Here is a 12,993-nt window from a genome sequence, read left to right as displayed (position 1 = left end):
GACATTGCTGCTATGAACATTGGGGTGCATATGGCCCTTCTTTTCACTACATCTGTGTCTCTGGTGTAAATACCCAGGAGTGCAATTGCTGGGTCATAGGGTAACTCTATTTTTAACTTTTTGAGGCACCTCCACACTGTTTTTCAAAGTGGCTGTACCAACTTGCATTCTCACCAACAGTGTAAGAGGGTTACCCTTTCTCCACAACCTCTTCAACATTTGTTGTTTCTTCCCTTGTCAACTTTTGCCGTTCTAACTGGTGTAATGTGGTATCTCAGTGTGGTTTTGATTTGAATTTCCCTGATGGTTAATGATGTTGAACATTTTTTCATGTGTCTGTTAGCCATTTGTATGTTTTCTTTGGAGAAGTGTCTGTTCATGTCTTCTGCCCATTTTTTTTTGTTGATTATTTGTTTTTTGGGTGTTGAGTTTGAGACGTTCTTTATAGATCTTGGAAATCAGCACTTTGTAGTGTCATTTGCAAATATCTTCTCCCAGTCTGTGGGTTGCCTCTTTGTTTTGTTGGCTGTTTCCTCTGCAGTCAATGAAATATATATATTTTTATATAAAATCAAGATAAAATACCCTTACTCAACTCTGGGCTTCTTTTCCATCTAGCACCTTTCTCATTTCTTTCTTATCTAAGCTGAATGAAAGACTAGAGTCATCATCTCCATTTCCTCATTTCTCATCCACTATTCCATGTACTTCATTTTGGTTTTCATTACAACATTCCATCATTTCTGCAATTAACAAGTTTAATAATAAATGTCTAAGTTCATGAAACACTTTTTCTTCTGACTTAAGATTTGCTACAGCAAATCATTATTCCCTTTCAGAAAGAGATCTGAAATAATTCCTTTAAACTAACATAGCTCCAAGGAAATGAATTTCAGACAGCTGAAGTGTTATTTTTCTGGGATGTTTAACAGATATATCTTCTTGATATGTGAAGTCAACATCTTAATAAAATATATGCTATACGACAAATTAAGATTTTTCAACAAAAAGCACATACCAGCACTCCCCAAACACCAACCACCACCATGAACATAAAATAAGACCCTTCTTAGTCTCTCTGGCTTTCGTTTTGGCACATATACATGGACAGGAATGTTGTTGAAAGTTGTCTCCGTCACAGTGACATTTTCATCAGATGTGGGTGGGACTTCTTGAAGGTTCACAAAGAACATTGCAATGTTCATGAAATGGTTCATTCCCAATAGTTCAGCAAACATAATCTAAAAGAAGGGGGAGGTACACCAGGTTACAAATATCAAATGTCAATGTTGTTTAAGAACATAGAAGTATGCGGTATGCTCCCAATAGTCCTGTATCGGATTGTCAAACAGGTGAATCTGAATGACACAGTTAGAAATACTGGAGATTCAGAATTTTTACCACAATAGTTGCCTCATATAAATAAAGGTAAAGAAATTACGGAGGTATTACATCTTGGCAGGTTCTATGCTTCCTACCTTGAGTACAAAGACAAACAGGGTGAGTTCCCTACTCTAAATAAGCTCAGAGTCAAGTGGGAGAAATGGATATATAAGCAGTTATAAAGCAACATAACTGCATGTCTCATAGACATATACAATGAACTTTGGCAAAGGTCAATAGGAAGATAAACTAGTTGCCTGGACATGAGACCTGGGGAGATGTTTTCAAACAGTAGGTGAACTCTGTTATGAGTACTGAACTCTGATATGTAAGAGTTTGGCCAAACAAAGGAGGCAATCTCCCTCTAGGCCAAAGTTAAAGACACAGGGACACTCCTACTGCAATGGGAGAAAGGCAGGTAGCTTAGTAAAGCTCTGAAGTCAGGTCCACACAAGGATGAAAAAAAGAAAAAGGACCTCAGGAGGTGAGTATGAGCCAAACCATGAAAGATCTATAATGTTAGAATTCCAAGAATCAAAAAGACTCATTTTCCCGTCTTAAATTGGAAACATGTGGTAATTAATTAAGTAGCTGGGTCAAATTCTAAAAAAAAAAAAAAAAAAATAGTTGGGTCGTCCTCTTTACCATTATACGAAGGTAAAACAGGTACAAAAGGAATAAGCAAAATTATCTCTTTTCAATACTGAATCATCCCCACCTGGTTCCTGAAAGGCAGGTCAGGGAAATACATTTCCCATAACTCCATGCCAGATTAAATTATGCCACAAAGAAGCACTCCTACAAGAATGAGAGGGCAGAAATGAAGAAAAAACCATTATTTTCTCTGAGCCCCTATGGGTATTGATTAAACATGTGGCTTTTTTTTAAGTCTGATTTAATCTGTATTGTTATGGTTTCTTACCCAATTTTGAGAGCTGCCTCCTAGCATTCCCCCAAGAGAACCAGGTTTGGATGAGTTAATATTGAGGGAATACCCAGACTTTGGAAAGAGAATACTAGGCACTCGTTCTGAAATGGTATTAATTCCTAGAGACCCCAAAGCCACCATGGCCATCAAGCAGAGTGAAGGTTAAGGGTATCAAGTATGAAATAATGTTCTAGATTGATTCCCAATTAAAATGGGTCCAAGGGTATAAATATCCATAGCTGTGCTTATTTTCCCAGTTTCTCTCAATGGATAGTTGAAATAGACATACTTGGCAACTGGCAGTGTCCTTACTTTGGCTCCTTATTCCATTAGTCAAGATGTATTATGGAAGTACCTGAAACTGCCTCTCCCTACTGAAATAGTAAAAGAAAAGCAATAATAAATCCCAGGGAATCGCAAAGATTTGTGCCGCAATCAAAAGACTTGAAAAATTTAGAGGTGAAAAATTTAATTTCTGTGCAAGTCTTAAAATGACACAAGATTTTCTCCCTGACTAAACAGTAGCTGGACTCCTCTGAGTCCCTTTCTCAACTGGGCCTCAACCAGTTGAGACACAGACACTCAGCACAAATGACTTCATTCACCCCCTTTCTCCCCATTAGCATAGCTCAATGCTATGGCAAAAATGTACTGCTTGTTTTAGCCAACACCTGACAGATAAGCCCCTGATCATCCTTTCTGAGGGTACTTACTAAAAAAGGCTTACAATGGTGAATCCTTTCTCTGCCTCTTTGAAATGTATATGTATCTCCTACAATTTAGGAGTGTCTTTCTCAAAGACCTGAAAGCCATTCCTTGGGAATGTAATCATTAGGAAGAACTGAGAGAATAGAATCCAAACTTCCATAATTGCCAGTGGGCCTAAATGCATGTATAATAACCAACCCCTTGTCACTTCTCATTTCCTGATCCTGAGCCCTCCCTTGCTCCCTTCCTTATTCCCATTCTTCCTTTAAAACATCCATTCACCTCTGTACAAACTGAAGTTGAGTTCAAATCATGCTGACCCACTTCCCTATAGCAATAACATATTATTGGTTAAAATCTGAACTTACCACTTTAACTAGGGCCTGCTTTTGTTTTGTCAAAGGGTGTATCAACTATATGACTTAAACAGAAGACAGATGAATGTTTGAGAAATACAGAATTATCTTAAACTTAATCAGGTCATAACTCCAATTGCAGCTGCTCTTCCAGATATGATCTCTTTAATGGAACAAATTAACACAGCTTCTGGCTTCTAGTACACAGCATTCGTTTGGGCCTGTCTCCTTCTCTACCAGTTAGCAAGGAAAGCAGTACACCGTTACTGTCTTGCTTCGAGTCTATAGGAACTCTCTTGCTCCCCGCATAATCTGATCTACAAGAATTTCTACAGTCTCTGTATGTCACAGGACATCATACTGGTCCACAACACTATGTCATCAAGCTTATAGATCTGGTGATTGAGAAATAGCAAATACTATGCATGCCTTGGTAAATCATATATGTGACAAAGAATACATAGTAAACCTCATGAAATTTAGGGACTTGTTACTTTGGTTTCTGGGTGTTCAGAAGTCTGGGGCTTCTTGGATATTGTCTCCAAAGTAAAAGAAAGTTGCTATTTTTGTACTCTCACCATAAAAAAGGGGCAAAATGCTCAGTGACTCACTTCAGATTAAGGTAGCAAAATGCTCCCAATTATTTATCAAGTAAGCCTAATACTCAGCCTGCCGGATTTTAGTGGGAACTAAAGACACAGAGTCTTTGCATCAGGTCCAGGATGCACTGCAAACTGCTCTGTTCCCCAGAGTGGAACCAATGGTGATCAAAGGGTCTGGGGCAACTAGGGGTGTGGTAGGGAGGGTGTGGCAAGAACTTATGATTTTGAGCAAATCCATTACTAGTCCTCTTGCATTCTCTGCAATAATGACCCTGGCTTGCTTTTAGGCACTGATAACACTTTGTACAACTTCCCAATGAGAGCGCCTTACTCCTGCACCACTTTTGTCTTAAAACTTTCTATGTTTGCCTTTACTTAAGAAGCATGTATTACTAAAATAGAAAAATATTTGTATTTAATTATATATATGGTGTGTGTTTATATATGAGCATATACATATGGCTATGTATATGAGTAAAAATAGGTATACGCATATATCTATGAGTATAAATATACCACACACACACAAACATATATGTATGTGTATGCGTGTGATATATATATATCACACACCCCCATCTGGCGAAGTCTATGTTTCCTTTATGTTCAGATTAACTTTAGGACCTGGGATTTTTCTATGCTTTCACACTCCTTCTTTCACCCCAATTGCAGTAAAAGTACCTCTAGTTTCTTCCTTTATGCATAGTTCCTGCTATGTATCCTTCAAAGACTCCAGATTCACCAAAACAAAACTGGCCTCAGAGAAATAGTCATTAAAATAACCAACTTTCACATTTCAGCTATCACAAAATCTACCACTTCACTCTCTTTTTTTGTTATTGTTCATTTTTAAAGTTTCCCATTTTTTACAGACTCCTAATTGAATTCTCAAACTGTACTTCCTGCAGCCTTCCTGGGTTTTAAGAAAAAATACATCAAAATTACTTCTAACCTGAGTGTTTACTGGATTGACAAATTCACCAAGGGGAGTCCCCTTTAAAAGTTCTGGGAGTAATAATCCCCCTGGGATCCCTTAGAGAAGAAAGCAGAGAGGAGTCAGGATAGCAGCGAAGTCTGTGCAGGGACTCAGGCCCACATCAGGGGAGTCCCTGGAGTGCAAGCTTCTTCAGTGCAAGTGAATGCGGTCTGACTTCACAAAATATACTGCATGTTCAGTGTGTGCAAAGCCCAGTGCTAGAAAGTATATTGATGCAAGATCCCTGGGATAGAATTTTCTTTTCTTTTTTTTTTTAAGATTTTATTTATTTATTTGTCAGAGAGAGAGCCCACAAGCAAGGGGAGCTGCAGGCAGAGGGAGAGGGAGGCAGAGGGAGAGGGAAGGGGAGAAGCAGGCTCCCTGCTGAACCGGAAACCAGATGCGGGGTTCAATCCCAGGACCCTGGGATCATGACCTGAGCTAAAGGCAGACACTTCACCCGCCACCCAGGCGTCCCGATAGAATTTTCAACTTTCATGGACTATCGGTAAAAGTGAACATAAATAACCTGCAATAAGAAGCAAAATGAAGAAAGACCTTGAATAGGGTGGTGAGGTAGGAAGAGGAAGGGGATCAATTCTAACTGACTGATATGAAGATAGTGTCTGGTGGGTGCTTTTAATCTGCAAATTATGGGTGTTTAAAAATTTTAGGATTAGTTGGGTGCCTGGGTGGCTCAGTTGGTTGAGCAACTGCCTTCGGCTCTGGTCATGATCCTGGAGTCCCGGGATCGAGTCCCGCATCGGGCTCCCTGCTCAGCGAGGAGCCTGCTTCTCCCTCTGACCCTCCCCCCTCTCATGTACTCTCTCTCATTCTCGCTCTCTCAAATAAATAAATAAATCTTTAAAAAAAGAAAAAATTTAGGATTAGTTAAGAGAGGCAAGACAATTTGATCAAAAGCCTGAAGGAGAAGAATGACTAAAGTGTTTACAAAAACCCAGAAGTTTTCTAGAAGCTAACTAACCTTCTTAGGCCCTATGGTTGAATTACACTGAATTATACTGGGAAGCTCTGTTGAGGCTGCATTGTGGGGAGCTGTTTTCAGAACACGGTGGTCTATTCTTTCTTTATAAGAGTATTAGCAAGGAGTTTAATATGTTTGAACTAGCTAACAACAAAATAAATGGTATATATAATATATATGTATCATTAAATATAATGATCAAAGAAATTATTAAAATTTAAAAAATTTTTAATTTGTAGGCATTGTGAAATATCTGGGGAATTAAACTGATAATAATCCATTTATAATTTTCTAATTCATGTATTGAAAGGTCATTTCCAGTTATTATCCTGTTTTATTTAGTCTAATGTCTCAGACTAATTTGATCCAAAAAACAATAACATTATGATATGGACATATATTGAGGAATTATTAGATTTTCCTGAAGTTAAGAAGTTAGTTATAGTCAAAAGGATAAAAGACAGCATGCGATCAACTAACAGATTGATGACAGATAGATTGATAAATACTAGCAGCTTCATAGTATATATATTCACATGTATATATTGTACTATCTATATTTATATAGTTATAGATGTTATTAATATCTATGTCTAATCCAAGTCCAAATCTGTAATCATATGCATATCCATATCTCTCTGTATCTATCTCTATAAAACTTATAGGTATTTTTCAAACACTAATGATGTAATGTATGGTGATTAACATAACATAATAAAATTTTTTAAAAATTTAAAAAAAACATAGGTATTTTTACAGAAATTTGACTTGAACATGATTTTCAATATTTATTTTATTCAGTATTGCCAATGTTCAGCTGGAAAATTTTTTCATACAATTGTATCCGGCGGTAAAATTACAAACATCCATGGGCACCTGGGTGGCTCAGTTGGTTAAGCATCTGCCTTCAGCTCAGGTCATGATCCCAGGTGCTGGGATTGAGCCACACATTGGGCTCCCTGCTCAGTAGAGAGCCTGCTTCTCCCTCTCCCTCTGCCTGCCACTCCTGCTGCTTGTGATCTCTCTCTCTCTCTCTCTGTGTCAAATAAATAAATAAAATCTTTAAAAAATTACAAACATCCAAGGGGAGGGGAGAGGGAGGATGGGTTAGCCTGGTGATGGGTATTAAAGAGGGCACGCTCTGCATGGAGCACTGGGTGTTATACGCAATGAATCACGGAACACTACATCAAAAACTAATGATGTAATGTATGGTAATTAACATAACGTAATAATAAAAAAAATTACAAACATCCAGTGATAACACAGGCAGTAGTATGGAGATAGATATAAATAACTACTATACTTATTGTTTTTAAATTTTGCCAGATTTGTGCTTGTACTCATTCAATTCTTACTAAGACCTGATCCGTAGTAATATATTCCCAGATTTTCAGTTGAACACATTGTGGTAGGAGAGCTTAAAAGATCTGTTCATGTCCATCCAGACAGTTAGTGATGGATATGGGACTCAAGGTCAGGTCTGACTCTGGAGCTAGGTGTCACTCCCGACTAGACAATATGCTGTCCCTTAGTGACCATCATTACATACCTATGAGAGACTAAGTAGAAACCTAACTCTCTGGTCACCTGGGCCTGGCCCAGGGTCTAGTGGAATGGTGTATCCCACCACCAGCAGCATTTCCCAACCAACTCATGCTACACCTGGGTAGGTGTTCAACTATCAAGCAAATACCCCTCCTTACTGGTGCCCAGCAACTGTCCCAAAGAGAAGTCAGTTGTTAGACCCACAAAAAGTACACACTTCCAAGAAATGACTGCCCTCATGTTACAATTGCAGCCAGAAGGGGAGAACTTCATTAGAGTAAACTACAAATGCTTAGTCCATGCCTGGCAGGCTTTGGGAGACCAATTATTCTAGCTATGAGTATGCTCCATGTCTTCTCCATATTCTGGGTATACTCCCCAAACAGACAGCTCCACATATGCCAACCATGTTCCCCAACACTTGGGTGTCTCCTCCCTGCTCCTCTCCATAATTACACAAGGGGTGGAGACTCCTACCTCCAGCACACCATTTTCTGTCCTTTTTATTTCTACATAATTTTTACAAAGTGTTAAATAATATCCTCCATGTTTCTGCTGGATATGATTTTTGTACAAGCCCTCCAACCAATTAGCAAAAATGTTTGAAGAAATCACATAAATATCAGGACTGCTGATTTTAAATGTCACCATAGGAAAGTAATAGATCATAAGCATTTATTTACTTAATTTTAACAAATTTAAAATTTCTACAACCTATGACATAAAGTAGGTGTCATAGGAGTACTTGTTTCTAAATATGCTAATTTAGTTGGCCCTCTGGTTTAAATCGAAGTTAAGTACAGAAAATATAAGGCCCTCTTTTAAAACATAAATCACCAGACTCAAGTATTTTATCTGCAAAGAATGAGGCTGGTTAGCCCAAATAAGTATTTTTTAAATGATAGAAAATGGTCAAATTAAATTAAACTAAATTAAAAAAATACAAATTAAAGATAAGAATTTAGTTATGAAAATAGTAATTGTAACATGTTGTATAAGACGGTACTAAGTATAAAATTTTGTAAAAAGACTTTATAATCTCACAAACTTTTGGATCCTACTAGGAAGTATAATAAATATATAACAAAAGACTAAGAAGTTACCGGTGTGTTAAAAATAATGTCCAGTGTCCCTGGAGTCTGAACTGAATCACAATGATTTTACGGTTTCTTTCATTGTCTTTCCTTTAGTGAACTGTGATGAATTAGAGCAATAGCTTAGTGGACCTATCTTCTCGGATCACTTCCTCTCCTTATACTAACTCTATACCCTAAATGGAATTTTTTATGTAGATTTGAAATATCAAAGAATAAAGAGGGAAAATTCTGACCAGCTCTGGAATTTATATCCCTAAATTTATGGGCAAAATTATTTCTTGTATCTTAATCTGTCATACAGAGATCTAGCCCCGAAAGGAAAAATAATAAAATTGAATTTTGGAGCATTCAAAGTTAAGAAACAGTACGTATGCTACGGGCAGCAGCCAAGTTAGGGTTTTGCATAGGAAGTGTAGGTATTTGGTGATTTGGAAACTAAAATCATCATTGGGCCTCAAAACGTTCACCCTTTACAGGCCAACCAGTGTATCTTTGAGGTCACAGTAACAAAAGGAAGTAAGCTGGGCCAAGTGTAAACAAAGAACATAGATGATAAAACCAGTATTTTTAAAAATGGCCTTAAACCTAGGAAGCTTCAAATTGTGTTGTGATGAGCGCTGGGTGTTACACGCAACTAATGAATCGTTGAACACTACATCAAAAACTAATGATGAACTATATGTGGGCTAATTGAGCATAATAATTTAAAAAAGAATTTTTACATATTCTAAAAAAAAAAATTGTCTCAATTCAACTAAGGAAAACCTTACAGTCTGGTATTGTGGTGGAAAACACTTTTCACAAATGCTTATAATCCCAAACCCAGGATGCGTTTGATAGTGTTACGTTATTTGACTACAATGTTACTTCTTACCAAGACTTAGATACAACCTCCTAGTCCTTACAAGGTAATGCTGAGCAATCTATTAGAGTTGGCATTTTAGTTAACTATATTTGATATTTCTATTCTAGGAGATAAGCTGCACCACAAACAAGTTGACAGGTGATTGTATCCCATGACTTCCATTTATCTTCATCATTGAATTATCAAAAGTGTGAATTACTATTCTTTGTCTTAAGTTCAAACTGATCAGCGAAGCACAAAATAGGACCTGATGGCATTAAATTCAAGCAAGAAACTGTTGGGGTTTTTTTCTTTTTGGGGGAGGGAAGGAGGATTGGCAAAAAACTGGCTTCTTCATCAATGTGTGATAGATTTTATAGAGGTTTGGAAAGATGTCATATTATATGGTAATCTGATGTATTTAGTAAATAAATTCAACTTTTTCTTAAAAAAAAGGAGTGAAGGCTTTAAGGTAAATCTACATATTCTGTAGAAAACCACACAGAAAAAGAAAGAAAATAACAAATCAATAATCACGAAGATACCAATTACCTCTGAACCTTCCTGGGTAGTTTCTGAGTTTCTTTACTTTTCCCAGAGTCAAGCCTTATTATGTTTTAATCCTGCTTGTGAGAGTCTTTGATTTGGTGAGACTCTTTCATTTTTGAGAGTATAAATATATATGTATATATTGTAGCAGTTTTGTGACTTAGCACAAAAACTGAAAGAAAAAAAATATATTGACCCTACCTCTATTCCTCAGGACATTCTTGTAATAGTTTGTCCAGGAAAAGCCATTCAGTCAAATAGAAATAATACAAAAGTTGTAGATATAATATTCATGCAAGATACTAGGTACTATATGAAAAATAACAGTTTCCAACACATGAAGAAAATGAAAAAAACAAATTAGAAACAAGTTGCTACAGGGGCGCCTGGGTGGCGCAGTCGTTGAGCGTCTGCCTTCGGCTTAGATCATGATCCCAGGGTCCTGGGATCGAGCCCTGCATCGGGCTCCCTGCTCAGCGGGAGGCCTGCTTCTCCCTCTCCCACTCCCCCTGCTTGTGTTCCCTCTCTCGCTGTCTCTCTCTGTCAAATAAATAAATAAAATCTTTAAAAAAAAAAAAAAGAAACCAGTTGCTACAAAGTGGGTGAAATATATTACACAATATTGCAGAATGGATTTTAAAAATAACATAAGAAGAAATATCACAAAGGAGAAATGCACATATTCATGGAAGATATAGACAGATGTTTGGAGGTAATCACTAGTCAAAAGAAAGGAGTGACTGAAAACCGATACTGGTAGAAATTAGAAAAGGAATATTAAAAACAAAGGAAAATAATTTCAGAAATAAACACCAAATTCAAAGAAACCCAAGGTATTATATATGATAGAAATGAGAAAAACGAAAGGAAGGAAAAATGTAGAAAAAGATTAAAAAGTACCAGGAGAGAAAGTGACATTGTTTTAGAGACATACAAAGAGGACCACATGTGTATTTAAACATGTATATGTAACTATATACGCACATATAATTAACCTAAATAATAAAACAAAACTATGAACAAAAATATTTTATTTTTAAATTTTTTTCCAAAATAAATATTTTAAATATAATTCAAGAATAATTTACAAAAAATAAGACATGAAGCTATATTCCAGTGAAACTGACCCAAATCCAACAACATATGTGCTAATAAAATTACTACAAATGATCAAATCACTAATAAGAAAATGAAAATAAGACATGCATTGCACTTATTCAGAGCTATATTCAATTCCAGAAGAGACCTAATAAAACACCTTAAAAAAAATCCAAGGAAAGAGATAATGAGCCAAAGGTTTAATACCCAGACTAACTGTCCTTGAATTACTGTTATTTTATTTTGGGTTTTATTTTGTTTTGGTTTTTTTGCTATAGAAGGCAATTTACTACAGAGATGTTTAAAGGAGATAAAAAATGGTTTCCATTTCACATAATGAGCCTTGTTAGGAAAGAACCACGGGTCTTTGAGGGGCAGCGCCAACACCAGCAGCCTGCCAACCAGTCGCGCCGTCACCTTAGTAGTCCAGCCTTTTACAACTGGAAATCGTGTGCGTCCTGTTGCCCTGGACTTTTTACCAGCTGACTTGTTTACAAATATTTCAATACGAATGCATTTTCTTGTCTGAATTCAAGATTATTGCACAAATTCTGTGACTTATCACCACGTTGTTCAATCCTACCATTTCTGAAGTTCTTAAAAAAAAAAAAGTGCTTCATTGTGGCAGCATTCATGCCATGAAACTCAGAATAAGAATTTTTGTCTTCCTGTCTTTTCATATTTAAAAGATTATGTTTTGTCTTTTAATATTTAAAATTAAAGCTATTTGACTACTTCCTCCATACTCATTCTGTTAGGGGTCTGCATTAAGGAATAGTTAAAAAAAAAAAAAATATATATATATATGGTTTTAACGTCTTCAAGCAAGCTTTAAGAACAAAATTTCCAAGACAGTAGAAATTTTTTAAATAACAATAATACAAATAATTATTTTCTCCTGATTAAAATGTTAAATATTCAGAGTCAATAGAACTATGTACTTACCAAATCTGTTACAGTTTTCAAACATACGGACAGGCACAGTAGTTTCCATGGCTCTTCAATATTATCTGGGAGAGGTATATAAATATAATATGCCATGAAGACCCCCATGATCAGAAGCAGAAGAGTCTTTCTTCCCATGATGGTTCCCTTCTGCTCTTTTTTTTTTTTTTAAGATTTTACCTATTTATTTGACAGAGAGAGAGACAGTGAGAGAGGGAACACAAGCAGGGGGAGTGGGAGAGGGAAAAGCAGGCTTTCCGCTGAGCAGGGAGCCCAATGCCGGGCTCAATCCCAGGACCCTGGGACCATGACCTGAGCCGAAGGCAGATGCTTAAGGACTGAGCCACCTAGGGGCCCCTCCCTTCTGCTCTTTGGACTGGGCAACACACTAAGTACGCTTGAAATATTCAGCTGCTGAAATTTATACCCACGTTTTGGCACCACCATGAAGTGTTACCTAACTTTCTGAACACAGATTTTACTGCTCAGTCTGTCATTTCATTGGCTGTCCAGATACAATTAAACTTAGTAAAAGTACAAAGAACTTTATTGTCTGCAAATTTTATCATATCCAACAACCTTATTATGTTGCCAGGCAGTCAGCGAACAAACATTTTTTGCACACTTACTAGGTTAAGAATACTTTAACTATTAAAGAAGAGGCCATAATAAAATACAGAAACTCAGTATATGCTTCAAGTAACAAATCTCTGTGGTGGAGAACAAACAGATATTTTAAAAGTATTGAGAGCTTTTATAAAGTAAGATAGATATGGTCATATCTATTTTATTTTTATTTATAATATTTTATATTACTTTTATTATCTTGCTACAATTGAACCTATCCATGAGTAATATCAACAAAATTTTACAATAATCATGGAGAGAGCTAACAGTTTTTGAGCACTTACTCTGATCCAAGAAAGTGTACTAAAACAATGAAATCTTATTTAATTCCAAAGTATTAAATTGTC

The 12,993-nt window shown here is 36.5% G+C and overlaps 1 protein-coding gene across 1 annotated transcript in view; it reads right to left on the bottom strand.

Moving 5' to 3' along the window:
- The window catches only part of AADAC (arylacetamide deacetylase), a 23,229-nt gene extending 11,072 nt beyond the window's left edge, over positions 1–12,157 (bottom strand). Inside the window, exons 1-2 of the mRNA XM_006733266.2 lie at positions 12,020–12,157; positions 1,019–1,241 (exon numbers count right to left, since the gene is read on the bottom strand). Of these exons, the coding sequence (XP_006733329.2) occupies positions 1,019–1,241; positions 12,020–12,157 (361 nt within the window). The remainder of the gene's footprint in view (positions 1–1,018; positions 1,242–12,019) is intronic.
- Between the last annotated feature and the right edge of the window lie 836 nt (positions 12,158–12,993).

This window comes from Leptonychotes weddellii, chromosome 1 (assembly GCF_054177405.1).
Source record: "Leptonychotes weddellii isolate Sample4059 chromosome 1, ASM5417740v2, whole genome shotgun sequence".
NCBI classification, from domain to species: Eukaryota; Metazoa; Chordata; class Mammalia; order Carnivora; family Phocidae; genus Leptonychotes; species Leptonychotes weddellii.
Note: the sequence above shows the minus strand (reverse complement) of the source record. Positions and strands in the feature narration are given on the sequence as shown.